Source organism: Diabrotica undecimpunctata, chromosome 1 (genome assembly GCF_040954645.1).
Source record: "Diabrotica undecimpunctata isolate CICGRU chromosome 1, icDiaUnde3, whole genome shotgun sequence".
Classification (NCBI taxonomy): domain Eukaryota; kingdom Metazoa; phylum Arthropoda; class Insecta; order Coleoptera; family Chrysomelidae; genus Diabrotica; species Diabrotica undecimpunctata.
In genome coordinates this window covers 184670665-184690962 of record NC_092803.1, presented here as the reverse complement: position 1 = coordinate 184690962, position 20298 = coordinate 184670665, and the positions used below count along the sequence as shown (strand labels likewise).

Here is a 20298-nt window from a genome sequence, read left to right as displayed (position 1 = left end):
CATTGGGGATTTGGTCTTTTACGGATCTAACGAGATTGGACAATTTGGAGTGAGTGGTAAAGATGGTTTTGATATTAAGAGGGATAAGAGTTCTACTGATCTTGTCAGTGACACCTTTAATAAAAGGTAGAAAGATTTTGGGTTGATCCGGCGGCAAGGTTTCTTTTTTGGATGGAATGGGGTTTAGAAGTTTTTGAATGCTTCTATTGATTTGGGTTTTGTGGTAGCCGTTTTGTAGGAGTGTTTGTCTTATTGAATTGATTTCGGATGACCTGTGATTGTTGTCGCTAAGTCTTATGGAACGGGAAATAAGAGTGTTGATGACTGAATTAAGTTGGGCGGGGTGATGATGTGACTGGGCATTGAGATAGCGGTTTGTATGAGTGGGTTTCCGGTACACGGAATAGGAAAAACTGTGAGGTGGATTTTTCTGAATAAGAACATCAAGGAATGGCAAAGACGCTTCAGACTCAACTTCCATCGTGAATTGAATGCTGGGAAGTATTCCATTCAGGTGAGAGAGAAAGAGATCTAAGAGACCAAGCCGAAGTTGCCAGACAAGATGTCGCCAGAATTCTCCGTACTTCCAAACCCCCACCTTCAAATATCAGTCTTTCAGAAAGACGTGCCCTCAAAGAACTTTACAACAACCCTGACATCGTCATCCTTCCGGCCGACAATGGTAATGCCACCGTCATTCTCAACTCTTCTAACTATTTCGACAAAATGTCCGAACTTTTGAATTCCACAGAATACAAACATGTCCCAAATGATCCAACCACATATCTAGAAAAAACGACCAAATCCATTATAAATAAGTCTACTCTATCTCCAGACCTCAAAAAATCTCTTATACCCAGAGAAAAATCATCCCGAATTCCAAAGATATACGGCCTTCCAAAAATCCATAAGCCCAATGTTCCCCTAAGACCCATCGTCAGTGCATACAACTGTCCCACTCAGAAATTGGCAAAACATCTCGCTTCATCCTTACAACCATTCGCCGAAAACGCCTCGTCCTTTGTCAAAAACTCTTTTCAATTCATTGATCTTCTGAAAAACTTTTCTATTTCGCCCTCAGACATACTAGTCAGTGTTGACATTGTTTCTTTATTCACCAACATTCCCATCGATGAAACCATTTCCATCTTGGACTCTAAACATAAAATTCCCCAAGACACATTATCTCTTATAAAACACTGCATGTCTAATACATATTTCACGTTCCAAAATCGTTTCTATCGTCAAATCAAAGGTGCCCCAATGGGATCGCCCCTCTCTCCCGTAATAGCAGATATATACGTCAAATCTCAAACCCACCTGCTGGTTACGGTACGTTGATGACACCTTTGTCATTTGGCCCCATGGTAAAGACACATTAGATCTCTTCCTCTCCCACCTGAATGGAATACATCCCAGCATTCAATTCACGATGGAAGTTGAGTCTGAAGCGTCTTTGCCATTCCTTGATGTTCTTATTCAGAAAAATCCACCTCACAGTTTTTCCTATTCCGTGTACCGGAAACCCACTCATACAAACCGCTATCTCAATGCCCAGTCACATCATCACCCCGCCCAACTTAATTCAGTCATCAACACTCTTATTTCCCGTTCCATAATTCTACGAGATACCTTGTTCCAGTTGCCCACGTACATACGTAGGACAGACAAACCGACGAATCCATAACCGTATTTACGAACATTCTCTATCAGTCAAACATTCCGATACCACTTCAGCCCTAGCCCAACATCATATTCAGACAGGCCACAAAATAGATTTCGAAAAAGCAAAAACCATCGCTCCCATCCGCTCATTAAAAGCGAGAATCATTCGTGAAGCTATCGAAATCGAAAAACGGCCTCACAGCTTGAACACGCGCGATGACGCGAAACGATTGCCGGCAACATGGCGACCCCTTCTTCAGCGACCTCCCGCCCACACCGCTCAGGCCACGTCAGTTCAGACCACGTCAGCGCATACCGTTCTCGCGCATACAACGAGTATAAAAGCAGCCACACAGGGTAAGACCGGTTGTCACTCGACACTGGGGAGTAGGCAGATTGGGACCTCAGTGCCGAGAGACAGTTCTTGCAATATAGAACACGATACTGGTACGTCTCGAGTGAGGGGAGTAGGCAGATTGAGACCCCGAACTCGAACCGAACCGTATCCCTCTTGATAATGGCTCCAAAATGGGTGCCGAAACGTCGAGTTTTAAATTCTCAACGCGGTTCTTCCTGAGAACTCAGTAATTTTCATTTATCTGACCGCGGAAACTTATCCGAACATATATATATATATATATATATATATATATATATATATATATATATATATATATATATATTTCCTAACGTTACCTAACCTTCTAGGTTTTTATTCTAAGTAGGAACTTCTCTTAGCAAATCTTACAAAATCCAATTCGTTTCAACCGGTATATCTTTAATCTCAAGAATAATCCAAGTACGCTTTTAGAGTAATTGTTTTCTGACTTTATTTGCCTCAGATCGCTCAGATCGTTCATAAAGAGTCGATTCCAGAAAAAGAACGTTTTATTAAAAGGCTTGAGAAGTTCTTTGCAGGCTTTGAGCCTCCAAAAGCCGCTGATTTTTCTTAAAAGTTATCGAGATTTTTCCAGGATGGGCACTTTAAACAAGCGTCTTGACTTAATTATTCTGAAAATAAGTTTTGAAGGATATTGTGAATATAATAAGTGGGTACTTTGTTTCTAAATATATATTAGGAGTACAAAATTAGTTTAAGAAAAAGCAAAACAAAAGTGATTTTTTAAAATTTGATAGTACAAGGGATTATAACTGAAAAACAAAATTAGTTTTACTTTATGTAGCAGAATTTTAACATCATGGAACATTTTAGAAGAATCTTAATAACAGAAAATTATTTCTTTTTTGGCTTTATTTTCAATGTTATTTTTAATAGTAAGTTTTTCACTTTTTTAAGTGATTTCTTCTTCTACTCCTTTTTCACATCTGGATATGTATGTATATTGTGTCATGTTATGTTTCCTTTGTTCTTCTTTGTGCAAGGCTATCCATTCTATTGTTATTTTAGAGCCAATTCTGACCACTGGTAGGCTAAAGATAGAGATTCTGACTGAAAACCAGCAGGATATTCTACCTGAGCTTCTTCTTCTTTAGGTGCCGTCTTCTTAGCAAAGGTTGGCGATGACCTCTGCACAGTCTTCCATATTTTGGGCTTTGCTTATTAAACGTTGAAAGTCTAATTCTGTCCAATCTTTGATCTTGCGCAACCAAGTCATTTGTCTTCTATTTGGGCCGCGCCTGCCTTCTATTTTTCCTTCTATAATAAGCTAAAGGAAGTTATACCTGTCGTGTCTAAATATGTGTCCAAAATAAGACGTTACCTGAGCTTAACAAAACTAAAAACTGGAACATTTTGTACCTCCAAGAAACCTATAGAAACAAATATGTATGCAGAATAAGGACAGATATACTGTATCTAATGGTATATTCGCCACACCCTAAGAACAAGTCTAAAGTGTAAAGATGAGATCGATCAGTTTGTCGGACAAAACAACACAAAACGGCATTGAAGTTCCAACCATTATAAGCGATAATATTACAGTAATGCCAGACTAGTATAAAACAAATAATAATGGACGTATGTTGGAGGAATGAACAGAAGCCAATAACTTGCACTATTGAATGATTTAAAATTGCCCATTACCAGCAATAGCTGACAACGAGGCTACAACCCAAACAACTAATTAGTAAGCTCCAACATCCAAGACTGCTGGTTTAAAAAAGTCTATGAACCAATCCCAACTACCAAACATAAACCCAATGAAATATACCCAGTGTCTTCATGCCCTTCAAAATCTTATAAAATCGAAACAAATAACAATACCTATATAAAGGTACAACTATATATTCAGTTAAAAAGTATATTTTTGTTCAGACTTAGGCAAGTAAATTGATCCAGTATTCATTTTGTTCCGAAATATAATGACAATTAAAATATTTTATGAGATGGTACTTAATATAAGACTGGTGCCATCTCTCAGTAAATTTTCTACAAATTTGTCGGACCGTTGCTGTGCTTTTAGTAAAAAACATTCTTGTTTCTTCTTTTTTGTTTCTATGGCTTTTATGGCGTAGTCATTCGTTAGCTTAATTTGGTGGTAACCACGAAGAGTCTGGTTCTAAACCAACTCCAGGTCACTTACTTGTGCCAAATTTTGCTTTTTCCCTTCGAGAACCATACTTGTCTATAGAGAGAGGTAAGTCATGTTTCAACAACCATTCTTGTACATTGTACAATGTTATATTAACTTTATGAACATTTGTTGGATAACTGATCCTTTAACATATAAAACCAAATCGTCAGCATACTCATTAATATTTATATCTTTAGGAAGAATCCAATATGTACATATTGAATAAAATTGTGCTTAAAGGTGAACCCTGGTATATACCTTTGGTTGCTAAAGATGGGCCCAAGAGTCGCCGTTATTGGATCTAGTATATAAAAGACTGTTTTGCAAAATTTTCACAATAATATTGGTTGTAGGACAAGGGACATTTAAATTTTATAATTTATTGTAAAGTTTATATATTCACATTATTATATGCTCATTTGATATTAGACGGCAAGGACTGAAAACTCAAAGGCTTCTAGAATGAAGGTATGAAGGAAGGCAAAGTTGTTAGCAGTTCCTCTACCTCTGCTAAAACCTACATGAGTATTTTGAAAACGAGATTATGTTCTAAAAACCTATCTAATCTATTTTTTATAATTATTTCTAAAATTTTTATGATGCAAGAGGATAAAACACTTGGACCAAAACTATTCGGAAGAATAGTGCTTCAAGAGTTTAAGGATATTATGAACATTCAATTTTTCCATTCGCTAAGTAAGGATTCTCATTTAGGACATTTATTGTATATATTTAGGACAATTTTCTTGGCTCTTGGCAAGATGTTTCATCATTGAGCAATATTGAGCAATCATAAATTCCCGGGGCAGAATTTCTTCTATTGAACAACGCAGTGTCAATTTCTGTAATTAAGAAAAGTTTAGATTCTTGGTTAGCGTGAAGTAACCGAAATTCAGGATCAATTGAAACATGACATATTATATAATATTTCTCTTTTAATGTTATTTAAAGGATTTTAAAAATGTTTGCAATTATTATGGCTTTTGCTTTATTTCATAAGTACGTAATAAAAAAGGGAACACTATCATACCTTCTCAAAACAGATGGAACACATCTTCTAAGGAAAATGAAAAGAAATATGGAGAATGATCAGAGGACAAAGAAAATAAATGAACGAACTAATCAAAATGAAACACATTCAGAAGGAATCATGGGTAGACTACTTTCGATTCCTATTGGCTAAAGTTAACGATAATAAACCACCAACACCACAGGTGACGACAATCGAAGAAATAAATATTGAGGAGGAAAAGGTTAAGGACAGAATACCAACTCTTAAAGTATGGAGGGCCAGATCTGACCAAACCACTATTAAAACTAATCCAAAAAATAATAGAACAAAACAGAATTCCTCAAGAATGGAGATCAAGCATCCTAATACCTCCCTTCAAAAAGAGAGACAAATCGGACCCAGAAAATTACAGAGGAATTAATTTATTAAATACAACACTAAAATTAACAACCAAAGGTTTTAGGTCAGGAAGATCATGCACCGACGCTATATTTATAATGAGGCAAGTGCCAGAGAAATCAGTAAAATACAATAAACCGGCATTTCGGGTCAAATTAAAGGACGTTTTCCAGTTATTGTATGCAAGAGAAATACCTCTAGCAATAATCAAAACGATCGAAAATATCTACCAAAACAACACAATAAAAGTAAAAGTAGATGAAGAGCTAACTGACTCTATTGAAGCTGGTAATAGGGTAAGTCAGGGAGATTCCCTAAGTCCTCTATTGTTCAACCTAATTATGGATGAAATAATAAAAAAAAATAAGAACTAAAAAAAGATACCAAATGGAAAAAAAAACAATTTAAAATAATCTGCTATGCAGACGACGCAATATTACTTTGTCAGAGTGAAAATGATATACAACGTATGCTGCACCAATTTAATATAACCACTAGAACATTTAACCTGTTAATTTCTTCAAAAAAGACAAAATGCATGGTAATAACAGTAAATTTACTAAGATGTAAATTGGAGCTGCAAGGTCAGATAATAGAACGAGTGACCAAGTTTAAATATCTAGGCATCACATTATCTAGCTACAGAAAGCTCGAAACACAAGTGAAAGATAAAGTGAATAGATCAAACAGAGCCGCAGCTTACCTAAATGCAACAATATGTAGAAATAAAAATATTGGGAAAGAAATGAAAAGCCTAATTTACAAAACAGTCATCAGAAGAATAATGACATTCGCGGCTGAAAATCGACCTGATACAGAGAGGACAAAAAGGATGCTAGAAACAGCAAGATGAGAACATCAAGAAATGGGTAAAAAGTACAAGAGTAGAATGCAACGATCATATCAGCCGAATGACAAAAAATAGAGAGGTAAAGACAACGAAGAAACGATTCCTCAATAGGAAGACGATCAGCAGGAAGACCACGTAGACGTTGGAACGACAACTTACTAGATGCACATTGAAAAACAGACAGGCTCATGTCTACGTAAAAAGAAGAAGAAGAAGTATATATTATTGGTTTCTTTATTTGATGTTTCACAAAATTTTTTAAATTTATTTTTCTTCTTTAATCTAAGGTTCCGTTTAGTTTGTGCAATTATATGTTCAACATACAAATAATTTTCTAGTGATGTTGATGAGCCAACTATGTGTAAAGCTTCCTTAGATTTCTCTACCCATAATGTACACTCTTCATTCCACTTCAATCAGGGATTGAATGGTTTACCCCGTATCCTACAATTTTTATAAGGAATTGAAACGTCTGCTCCTTTATCGATAACTGACATAAATTGTTTGTTTATTTAGTAAAATTCAAGTTATTTTTAGAATTGACAGAAATTTTGAGAAAAAGAAGAACTGCCTGAGCTAATGTCAAAATGAGTTATTTGACACTTTAAAATTTATTGTTTTAATTTTACATAACTTTACAACACGCTTTAACCTGTACATGAATAAATTTACCTAAAATATTGAAATGAAAAACCGACAAAGTAATTTTTTATCAGCCATTTTAGACGCAGTATCTGTGAGTGCCAACGACGACTGTTCTCAAACGGAAAAAAACAAAAACCTTTGCAGACCTAGTGAGATACCAATATATACCAATCAATGTGTTTGTCGTGAACATCAGGAAGAAAGTTGTACACCAAGTCGACTCGAAAGACTAATTAAATTTGCAAGAGAAAAGACCGAAGAATTTAGCGAAGAAGCGGAGCAATACAAAAGTCATGGAATTATGCATTTAAAAAGGGGTAAAAAGCAGTTGGACTCATTTTTATACTATCTTAGGAAAGAAGAGAATGTATTGCCTAGAGTAGGTGCAATAACAATAGGAGCGGTAACTGGGTTTTTATGTGGAATAAGAGGCCGATATGTTAAAAGAACTGTATATACGGCAACTGGAGCCCTTGGTGTGGCTGCAATATGTTATCCAGAACAAGCAGCTGAATATACCAAAGTGGTAATAACACAAGCAAAACATATAATAATTACAGCATATGATCTCATTAAAAATGAGAAAAAAACTGAAGTTAAGATTGGAAATAATAACAATGAAGATAATGAAAATTCTGGTAATGATGCGCCGACTGTAGAAGATCCCTTAGCTATTATCGCTAGAACTAGAGATCTAGCTATTAACAAACAATGCCACTGTCCCATAGGTGCTTGTCTTGGGCACCAAGAAGAGTCCAATAAGACAGAATAATAAATATGTGATACGGTTGTATTAAACAAATATTTACGGAATACGTTGTTTTGATTATCTACTTGATTTATTAACCGGTGTTTCAAATGTTAACATTATTTTTATCACTTATTTGGATTTAATCTTTCTTTTTGCTTTTATTTTATATTTAGTTTGCTTTATTGTCCTTTGTTGTGTTTAATGGTTTTGTCGATAGCCGTGTAATAAAATATTTTTTTTCCTTTTTCAGCTAATATTTTTCTTTTACTTCTCTTTTCGTTAGTCTTTTTTTGTAAGGTGCATTATACTTTCCTTTTCATCCTTTCAATGAAGTTTGTAGAGCGTTGGCCTCCTGAACAATTACTTACCATCCTGGCCTTGACATCGATTTCTTTTAGTATCTGCTTCCGTATATTGTTTACTACGTTACCAAATTCTTGGTCTACCTCATAAAAGCCTTGCTTATGGTATTTTAAGATACAATTTTAAAAGCCTTATATTATTTTCATCGAGCTAGTTGACACAGTCGGCAACACACAGAACTTTAAGTTCGTTAGGTAGTTTTACATTCTATGCAATTTAATTTTGCTTCATCTCATTTTGTCTATGTTTCTCTGCCATACAATATAGGTCTTTGTATTGTGCAGTAGTTTCTGTTTTTTGTTTTTTTAACTAAATAAGCGCAAGAAAATATTGAGCAGTATAATGCGCTCTCTTACTGGCTTTAATGCATTTTAATCATCACCATTAGCCCATAGTACTCCAGTACTGAACATAGGCCACCTCTCTTTCATTCAGATTTATCTTCCTAATTCCTTGAGCCCTTGTCATGGCGTGGCGACACTTTAAATATTGTTAGCTTGCTGTCCTGTGATCTGGCTGCAATGCTGTGCCATATGGACGCCTTCATGTAGAAATTTTCTCACCAGAGTCTTCATTTGGTCTGCTCATGGTGTTGGAGATTTTCCTCTTGGTCTTCGGCCTTCTACCTTTCTTTCTACTACCAATAGTTCGGTGGTCCCACTTCTTTTAGCTATGTTGCCGAAGTAATGTAAGTATGCTCGGTTTACGTTTTTTAATAGCCTGTCTTTTATATAAAGCTCTAACAGAATTGACGGGTTGGTTCTATGTTATGTCCAGGACATGCGTAGAATTTTTCTATAGACCTACCTTTCGAAGGCTTTGACCTTACTTCTATCGACTTTTTGAGGGTCCATATTTCAAATGCGTATTCAGCAACTGGAAAAATAAGGGTACTGACAGTCTGAGTATTCCTTCTGAGTTCTGATTCCTCCCATCTGAGTATGTGTAGTATTACCATATCTTCATTATTTTCTGAATAAAAGGTTTTATTGCAAAAAAGTCTCTGGAATAAACAAATAGAATAACTTTTAAACTAATTAATGGGCAGATATGAAATTTTGAGAGTTTGTTAAGGACCGCTATACCCAAATTTAGGCGTAATAAGAAAAATCTGGTTTGATTTTTACAATAGTTATAAACAATTATTAATTTTGCCCTATTTGCAGTTTTCGAAGCAAAAAATTTTTTTCCAACTTTTAGTAGTCGCCATTTTAAAGCTTTTTATGTTTTAAAAGATAAAGTCTTGTCAAATTAAGTTTTTTAATGGTAAAAAACTCGTTTTTTACACTAAATTGTTAATAACTAAAATAAGACGCCGAAGTATCTGCAGAAAATGGATCTTCTTTATGCAGGCCTATAATGACTAAGAAAAATACAGATATCTGGATATGTCACATTTCCGAACAGGGGCTTTTTTTTTGCTTATTTCAGTGTACTATTAATAAATCTTGACGTGGAGAAAGTTTTTGTAGACACTTAATAAGAACCTCGATTTTTGGAGTATTATAATTAAAAATTATAAAAAGTATATTACATATATGATATTTAGTAACTACGATTGAAAGGAACAGTAGGACTGCTAATATTCACCTTGTCATCACAATCTTATTATGAAGGCAAGCTAAATAAGGATTTTTGTATAACGTATTATTGGCTATACAGGGTGTTTCAAAAAGATATGTCATAAATTAAATCACGCATTCCGAGGACAAAAATAAATTGATTGAATCCAACTTACCTTATTACAAAAGTGTGCACAGAAAAAGTCACTGCCCTTTGAAGTTACAAAATAAAAATTGTGTTTTTGAATTATCTCCTAAACTACTTGACATTTTGTAATAAAAATGGACACGTTACTTTCTTGTTCTAAAAGCATTTTTCATACAAAAGAAACAACAAAATCTAAGCACAGAAAATTTTTAAGAGGGGTGTGCAGCCCTAAGTCCCCCCAAACTTTTGAGTACGTTCAAATCAAATGAATTTTCTGGCATCATTAGTTTAACACATTATTTTTAAAACTTTTTTGCCTCCTATCACTTTTTTCAAAAAGCAGTTTTTATTGAGTTACGGCCCTTTTAATTAACCTTTAAAAAATTACGTGCAACTAAATAAATAGCTTAAATGAATTAACAAGTACAAAAAATGTCTATAACCTCTATAAATATATTACAATAAATGTTGAAAATGACCCTAATTTTCTTCAATACACATTCGGTATCGTTTTAATAAAAAAAAACCGAATGCGCTGAAAAATCATATTTTTCTGACGAAATTGATTTGCAGCTTCAATTATTCTAACCCTCAATTGTTGTTCGTCCTCTATTGTTACAGAATACACTTTCTCTTTCATAAACCCCCAAAAGCAAAAGTCCATGGGGTTAAGACCTGGACTTCTGGGTGGCCAAGAAATAGGTGCGCCACGACTCCTTTCAATCCACCGACCAGGATACTGCCTGCAAAGGTATTCTTGGATTTCATTACTGTAATGCTGTGGAGCGTCATCTTATATAAACCACATATTTTGCCTTATTGTAATATTCACTTCTTCCAAATACTCTTGTAAATCGTTTGCCAAGAACTGCAAATAATGATCACCATTTAAATTGTTGGGAAGAAATACTGGGTCTATTAGAATTTTATCCACAATTACTGCCCAAACATTAACTTTTGAAAGTCCTTTGGTGATGAGTCGTCTTTTGACGTGAGGATTTTCGTCGGCCCAAATGTGCTCGTTATGATGGTTTGTTATTCCATTTCTACTGAAGTTAGCCTCGTCGGTAAACAAAATATTTCTAATAAAATTAACATTTCGAGTGTTTTCCATTAACAAACAATTGCAAAATTCAATCCTTTTAGGATAATGTTTAACCAACCAACCGTTGTTAAGGGATAGGGTTTAAGCAACTGATCCTTCAAACGCCTCCAAACCCTTACGTGAAAAACATTTAGTTGAGCAGCTATTACCCTTGTACTTGTTCCAGAGACTTCTTCAATGATTTCTAAAATGTCTTCATCAGTTGCATCCATTATTGTACGACCACTATTGCTAGCAACTTACGGTTGGAATGTACCCGTTTCCCTTAAACGACGATCAATGGTCAGAAATAATCGTCTATCGGGTGTATTTTGATTGGGGTATTTTACTGCATAATGCCTTGCGGCTGCTGCACTATTCCCTTGACATTCACCTACGATATTCCCGATAGTTTATTGAAATCATAATTTAATCTCATCCAACTTACCCAAAGGTAAATGCATATCTGCCATTTCCTGAAATGTGTAGGCCGTAATATCAAAATTTTTAATATTAATCTTATTCACACAATAAATGATAGCTTCATATTATTGACTATTATTGATGAAACTGTTTGTAATTACTGTATCCGTAAAAACTAATTGTAATTTTATGGCCAACTAGAAAAAACTAGTTTTTCGAAAAAGTGATAAGAGGCAAAACAGTTTTAAAAATAATCTCTTAAACTAATGATGCCATAAAATTCATTTAATTTGAACGTACTCAAAAATTTCTAGGGATTTAGGGCTGCACACCCCCTTTAAAATTTTTCTGTGCGCTTAGATTTTGTTTGTTTTGCATGAAAAATGCTTTCACAACAAGAAAGTAACGTGTACATTTTTATTACACAATGTCAAGTAATTTAGAAGATAATAAAAAAAAAAAACAATTTTTATTTTGTAACTTCAAAGAGCTGTAAATTTTTTTGTGTACAGTTTTGTACTAGGTAAGTTGGATTCAATCAATTTATTTTTATCCCCGGAATGCGTGATTTAATTTATGACATACCTTTTTGAAACCTGTATTATAGTAAAATAAATATCCATAACAAATAAATAATAAACCAAATTATAAAGACAAATATCTTACCTTTTCTACAAATATAATCGCCAGGCGAGAACAGAACCGGCCTTAGCCTAAGCACCAATTCACACAGGAATCCAGCCTCAGTATTCTGAAAGATTTCCACCCTTTTTAGAGTATCCAAGTGAACGTTAATGGCTATCTCAGCCTTGAGCTTGTCTGGAAGACAGGAAACCGCTCTCTCTTCATCTGAACACTTTTGGGTGAGCCAAAGATAATCGAACCATTTTATTACTTTGACTTGAAGATGGTTAGGTACTCTACGCATGCGCATATACGTCTTTACACCATCCAGTTTTGCTGCAACAAAAATAATTGTAAAACATTTTTGCTTCAATATCATAACACTATATGACATTTTTTTTTATTGATTTAGCATCCATTTACAATCTGGAATATAATTACAATAAGTAAATTTCTGACAATATTTAACAATATAAAAAAATATTATTAAGGAAAAAAATGTCTTGTAGAAAATTTTCCATTGACAATTTCCTGTGTATTCTTGACACTAGAATAGTGTCACGTATGTCTTAGGGTTTGGCTGGAATATTATCCGAATGAAGCTGTTATGAATAGATAGAATGCAGTATGAAGAAATTCCCGCAATATATTAATATGTATTTATAAATACTCAGTTACAGTAAATAAAAATGGTGCATATTTGAATTTTTTAACTACCAATTTTATATATAAATTTAAAATTATTTCCAGGAAACACAAAACGGAATTAGTGCCTCGATGAAAAAGTGAATCATTTATTGGTAAATGAAATATCAGATGTATTGAGTAATTGACATTTTGGAGCTGCTGATATCTGGAAATTTTGGCTAATATTTGAGTGCATAGGGAATTTGGAACTGTTAATAGCAGTCCGTTTCATTTTTCGTCATAACTAGTGTGAAAAATTAATTTTGCAGAGTGGAACTCAGTTTGAATAATTTATTATTTATAATATTATGTTTTAATAGTGCGATTGGGAGTATATTACTTTTATTTAGTTCGCTTTTAATACTTTAAATGATGGTTTTTGTTATTATTTCCCTGACGTTCGGTAAAATTGTTAGTGATATTTTTATTCTTATATTTTTATACTTTTATTCAAATACAAAGTAATTGTATTCTAAATTAATGATAAATCTAGAAAAATGCCTCGAGAAATTTGTAAACACTGTGTCATAATTAATGGTTAGCGACAAGTCATTGTTGATTTTAAACTATAAGAATATTGATCAATTGCAGGCTTTTTATCAATAATAATATTTTTACATGCCCTTTATTGAGGCCAACTTATTAAGTAGTTTAGGTATTCCTGACTGAATAGTTTTACCTCTTTAATTTGAAACATAAAGACACCCTTATGATCAACAAACGATATTAAAATTAAATAAGATCAACTAAAACATATCCAGGAGCAGATATAGGACCAGATAATTTTTATCTTGGGTCACATCAATATTCATTGCTCTTTACCGACATGTCCTGCCTAAGCGACTTCCCTCAGGTATTCTTTGATCTTCCTCTACTACTTCTTCCAGTAACCCATAAATCAGCAATTATTCGTATTGGGCGATTAACGTATTGACCTTGACCATGACCAAGCCGTCTTAACCTATGCTCTCCCATTTTGGCATCAATTGGTGCCCCTCTAAGTTTTTCTAATATATTCATTCTTAATTTTATTCTTTTTTGTCACTACATTCATCCATCGTAGGATTCTCATTTCAACCACATGTATTCGTTATTCCTCTTTCTTTTAAACTGTCCAAAATGTAGTTCTGTACATCATAGTTAGTCTTATTGTTGTTTTATAGAATTTTTCTTTCAGCTTCATTGAAATTTTTTTGTCACACGTCACACCATTTGCTTTTTTTCACTGTATCCATCCAATCTTAATTCTACTACATATATCTCTGTCTATTTCCCCATTACTCTATAATACCAATTCTTGGTACTTAAAACCATTACTTTCCACAATTATTTCATTATCCAAAGATATAATTTTCTTTGTAGCAACTCCATCTTTATATAAACATTCCCAATACTCTTGTCTTTGTCCTACTAAGTTTTAAACCTTTTTCCTCAAGAGCTTGTCTTCATTGTTCCAGTTTTTTGTCTAAGTCGTTTCCTCTATTTCTTATCAATACTACATCATCAGCATACATTAAGCAACAGAGAGTGTTACCCTGTTTATTTCGCTGTTATCTAATCCAAAACTAATGAGAGTAATGAAAGACAAGGCACCAAGGCTTGGTGCAATCCTACTTTCACATCAAATTTATCAGCCCCTCCCACACCTGTTTTACCGTATCCCACAATTCCTCGTCAGCCAAATGCTGTGATAGAGGAGGCTCTGTTTTCTCTGTTTTCTCTGTTTGATATTCTTCTTCTTCTTCTTTTGGCATCATAACCCTGGATGGGTCTTTGCCTGTCTGGCTATGTCCTTCCATTCAGATCTCTCTTGTGCCCTTCTTCTCCACTGTCTTATATTCATTGTTTTCAGGTCGTCTTCCACGTCATCCAACCATCTCGTTCTGGGCCTTCCTTTTTTTCTCCTTCCTATGGGCTTCCATTGTAACATTTTCTTTGTTGTTTTTGCATCGTTTTGTCTCTGCACATGTCCCAGCCATGACAGTCTTTGACTTTTCACAAATCTTACAATGTCATAACCTTCATTTAACTCATTAACCTCGTCGTTTCTCCTGATTCTCCATGTGCCATCTTCCTCTTGTACCAGGCCATATATTTTCCTCAGTATTTTTCTCTAGAATATCCTGAGTTGGGCTTCATCTTTTTCGTCACTACCCAAGTTTCACATCCATAGGTTACTACGGGTCTAATCAGTGTTCTGTAGATAGTCATTTTGGTTCTTTTGTCTAATAATTTCGATGTCATCAATCTTTTATTAGCATAGTATGTACAATTCCCGCTGGAAATACGTGCATTAATTTCGCTACTTACGGAGTTCTTCCGATTGATTTCTGTGCCGAGATATGTAAAGGCATCCACTCGTTCGATAGTATAGTTGTCTATTGTGATATTATTTTCATTGTCAGTTATTCTTTTGACTGACAAATACTTCGTTTTTGCTTCGTTTATTTTGAGACCTCTTTTTCTTGCTTCAGGATCAATTTGTTTGAACACTTCTATTAGTCGTGGCTTATTCCTACTAATGATGGCTACATCTTCTGCATATGCAGTAATTGTACTGATTTGGTGTTTATATGGCCGGTTATATTGGTTTTTCTGATGACTGCCTCAAGAACTAGGTTGAATAGCATGGTTGATAAGGCATCTCCCTGTCTTACTCCCATGTTGATGTTAAACAGGGGAGACAGTTCTCCATCTACTCTGACTGCGGCTTTTGAACCCTGCAACGTCATTTTTATGAGGCTGATGTATTTCTTAGTTATTCCTAGATTACAAAGGTCTTCCAGCATTCTGTCTCTGTTCACACTATCAAAAGCTTGTTTAAAGTCTATATACATATTATATAGGTCTATTTTGTATTTATAAGCTTTTTCTTGTATCGTTCTTAGTATGTTATCTGTAGCGGCTCTATTTGGTCTGAATCCATTTTCATAATCACCAATTATATTTTCGGAGTATTCTAATAATCTATTGTAGATTATACCAGAAAGAATTTTGTATATTACATTTAGCAATGTAATTGGCCTATAATTCTGGCATTCCCTCTTATCTCCTTTTTTATATATTGGCTGTATGAGGCCAACTGTCCATTCCTCTGGCATTTGCTCCTTCGTCCATATTAATGTTATTAGGTAATGGATTCTTTCCCAGAGTTCGGATCCTCCATGCTTTAATAATTCTGCCGAAATTCCGTCAGTTCCTGGTGCTTTATTGTTTTTTAGTTTATTTATTATCTAAACTACTTCTTCATAACTCGGATTTTTGATGTGCAGATCCGCCGTATAGTATATTGTCTCGTTCTGATCATTTTCGTTGTCTGCATTTAGATTTTCTTTAAAATAATGTTTCCATCTCATTATAATTTTTTGCTTCTCTGTTAGTAGTTCTCCGTCCTTGTCTTTGCATATCGTTAGTTTTGGTCTAAATGACTGTGTGCTTTCTTTTATGCATTTATAGAATTTTCTGCTTTCGCGTCTGTTGTTATGCTTTACGATTTCTTGTACTTGTTTTTTCATAGCCTCTCTTTTCTTTCTTCTGCATATTATAGTCGCTTGTATTCTTTTTTCGTTATAAATCTCACTGCTATTTCTTGTGTTTCTTTGAAGTTGGTTAAGCCTAGCTTGCCTTTTTTCCACTACTGCAGTTCTGCATTCATCATCATACCATTTCGCATTTCTTTGCCTTTTAGCTTTTCCGACAGTTTCCTCTGCTGACTCCATTATAATTGTTTTTAATTGTCTCCATTCCTCCTCTACAGTATCTTCCTCTCTAGTTCGGTTGAGTTTTATTTGGAGAGCATTTCTGTAATCTTGTCTCTTTGTTGTGCTTTTGAATCCTTCGACATTCCATTTTTTGATTTGAATATTTTTCCCTTTTGCTACTGTCGCTATTTTCTGCCGTAATTTTGCCCTTACAAGATAGTGATCTGAGTCAGAGTTCGCCCCGCGATACGTTCTGACATTAGTTATGTTTGTTGCCCATCTTTTTGAGATGAGTATATGGGGCTCTGTTATATTACTATTTAATAAGTCTAAGATCTATGTTATCTTTTGTATCGAAAATAATTAGAGCTAGTTTGAAAATACGATTTGTTATGCCTTTGTTATTTATTTGCTCGCGTTTCTATAATCCAAATGATTCTACCTTTTTGGTCCGTATTGACATTTTTAGCGTCACATTCCATAACACATAATTTGCTTAGATCTATATTATGGCTTTGTAAGTAGTCTAATTTTCCTTTGGTAATACCTATGGCACGAAACTAGCTATGAGGTATGTGCCCAAAATATAAACTACATATATATATATATATATATATATATATATATATATTATATATATCTATCTATATATATATATATATATATATATATATATATATATATATATATATATATATATATATATATATGTAGTAAGCGCTCTTCACTGTCATGATTCGCCCCGTGTTTTTGAAAACTATGGTTTGATCTTTTCTTCCATCGAAGTATATACCTTTAATTGACTAGTTTAAATTTTTGTTCTCATTCTCTTTCCTTAACTTCTCTACGAATTTTATTTTTGTCAATGACCAGCTGTATTATCTTTGGAAATTAAGTTTAGATCTTCTAAAACGGCATTTGCAATTTTAGCAGCAGCCCTATTAGACACACTTGTCAAATTGACAGCTTTACAAGTCTGAGAAAGCTTAAGACTTTTTTTCCTGTAGACTGTATTATCTTTCTTTTGCTTAACAATATAATGCGGCAACAAAAATTCTGCGTCATTTGAGTCATCTCCTGAACTTTCGCTGCTATCACTATTTGTCTTTGTTGTTCTAATTCCCGTTGACGGTGAGTTTACAACAAGAAAAAGACCATTTGGACCAGATATAGGCTCTTCTAAGGATGTAGTTGAATTAATACATTGCCTTTGAGCCTCATCAAATTGTCTTTTATTATTTTTTTCTTAAAATATTTGTAGCTTACCTGTCAGTATTACCAATCGCCACAATCAGATTCTAGATATGGTATTTTTTAAATCTTTTCCCACTTACACAATTGTCTGTTTTCACATTACAAGAGCAAATATCGAACAACAGACTGGCTTCATTTTTAAATTTTTTCATTTTTTGTACAAAAAAGCAGTTTTTCTGCCTTCAAAAGATTTAAGGTAGATTAATATTTAGTGTTATGTTGCAGTATATTACCAACCAATCTTTTGTGCAGAACAGTAGGTAAAGAAGCTTTTTCCAAACAACTTCTATTTTTAAGGCGACAATATTTGCAAGATCTTTTGACGCTGGTTGCTTCCTAACATTACGTTTCACATCGCATCACATCTTTGTACGTTGCTAATACACTTGTTTGTTTCATGAACATGTTATGTACACCTCCAAAAATGTACATGGAAAAGTCGACACGCGTTTGCTTTGACAATGTTTATACCGATTAAATAAATTCAATCCAAAAATATCAAAATTTCATAACACAAACATTACGAACGCTCGCTTGGTATGATGACCGAACATTTACTGAGACTAGATATAGTTATTCGCTTTTGAATAGAATTCACGCTCACCAGCTAGTTTTAACTTGTTTTCCAGTTTAAGGAAATAACCACCCGCACCAGTGACACAGAATATTTAATTTTAATAAAGTGGCCCGGTCTAACTTACACATATATGGACTATTTTTTTGCAGAATAATAAGAAAGTTTACTAACAGATTTTTACTATAGAGCGTTTCACGTTAAGAAAATAACATTGCGGAGATAGGGCCATGTATTTCTTATGGACGATAGAAGCGCAGCGATGCCACGATGAACGAAGACAAGCACGATTCAGGATTGTAAATAATTTGTATTTTCGTTTTCACAGACATGAATTAAATAAATGTTTTTTAACGTAATTTACCAAAAGTGCCCATTCGAAACAAGAGATGAAAAGTAGGGAAAATGATTTTAATTAAATAAATAGTATTTACAAAAGATAATTTTATTTTATCTTATTTTAATTATAGTAACGACAGTTTATTTGTTTTTCGGTAAGAATATTATATATCATGAATCATAGAAATCAGTAGAAAATATTGCTTAGTTAAATCATCCACTTTGCCGGCTATTAAAAAAGATTTAAAAGCAAATAAACGGACCACTTGGAATGCATATATCTAATTACTAATTGCAACTTAGAATAATACGGTGTACGTATGTCAGCGATTTTATGTCGTTCTCTGAGACTACATAATGATAATAAGGCTTTGTGGTTCTTCAGTTGTTATTCTGACTTTACGGTTAAATGTTAATTGAAAATGGAAATTCGAAAAATATATCCACAATCTAGTAAACCGCATGCCTGAGAGTTTTGGCAACACTGATCTCCATAAGCCTAATGTTATTTTCTTAACGTGGAACGCTGTATAGCTCCAAATATTTCTTTCTTCTTCTTCCCTCTTATATGTAGGCTTCTGTTTCTTCTTCAATATTAGCCTACTAAATTGTTTAAATTATCGCATCATCTTTTTCTTGGTCTGCCAATACTTTTTCGTCCATTTGGTGACTTATTTCGTGCTATTCGTACTATTCTATCCTCTGCCATTCTACTAATGTGTTCGTTCCACTCTTCTTATGTTTTTGCTTCTCTTCCTATTTAACAGACTTTTCCCTGACATGCTCCGGAGTGTAATCATCTCTGTTGTTTCTAGTAGTTCGCTTGTTTTAGATGTGTCAGATTTTGTCTCCGCTGTGTATGTTAATATGGGTCTAATCGCTGCTTTATAGATTCTTGTTTTTGTGTCTTGTCTTAGGTGTTTGTTCTTCCAGATTGTGTCATTAAGAGATCCCACCTACTTGGTTTTAAGCTTTTTTGTTGTACTTCTTCTTCAACATCTCCGTAACTAGTAATATCTATTCCCAGATATCTAAACCTTGTTTCCTGCTTTATTATTTTTCCATCAATTTTGATTTTACATCGTAGTGGGTATTTAGATATTGTCGTACATTTGGTTTGTTTTGCTGATATTATCATATTGTATTTCATGGCTGTAGTATTGAAGATGTGTGTTAATTTTTGGATCGTCTTCTGTCTCGGCGATTAATGCGGCGTAATATTTGAAATTCTTTATTCCCCATTCTGTAACCATGACATTTACGTACTGCTTGTATTATTTCGTCCATTGTTATATTAAAGAGAAGTGGGCTTAACGAGTCAGCCTGTCTGACTCCGTTTTGTACTGGTATACACTGTGTTAGTTTTCCATTAATGTTTGCCTGGTGGATGGTTTGACTGGTATGTTTCTTTTATACAGTAGATGTAAAACGTCTTCGTCTTGGATGCGATCGAAACCCTTTGTAAGGTCTATAAAACATAGACATGCTAGTTTATTGTACTTTTACTAATTATTAAAAAAAAAATTTTGACCCGGCCTACTGCACAATTTAGCCAAAACACCACATTTTTTATATAATTTTTTAGCTTCCCTACTGTAAGGATTGCCCTCTAAGCCAATATATTGTTGCCCATATCCGTATACTATAGTAAAATTCCACTATTTGGAAGAGTGATTTCATCGT

General features: G+C 34.0%; 1 protein-coding gene across 1 annotated transcript in view; it reads right to left on the bottom strand.

Annotated features, from left to right (window-relative positions):
* The window catches only part of LOC140441555 (uncharacterized), a 789370-nt gene that overhangs the window by 58722 nt on the left and 710350 nt on the right, over positions 1 to 20298 (bottom strand). The window contains exon 9 of the mRNA XM_072532358.1: positions 12103 to 12396. Coding sequence (XP_072388459.1) covers positions 12103 to 12396 — 294 coding nt within the window. The remainder of the gene's footprint in view (positions 1 to 12102; positions 12397 to 20298) is intronic.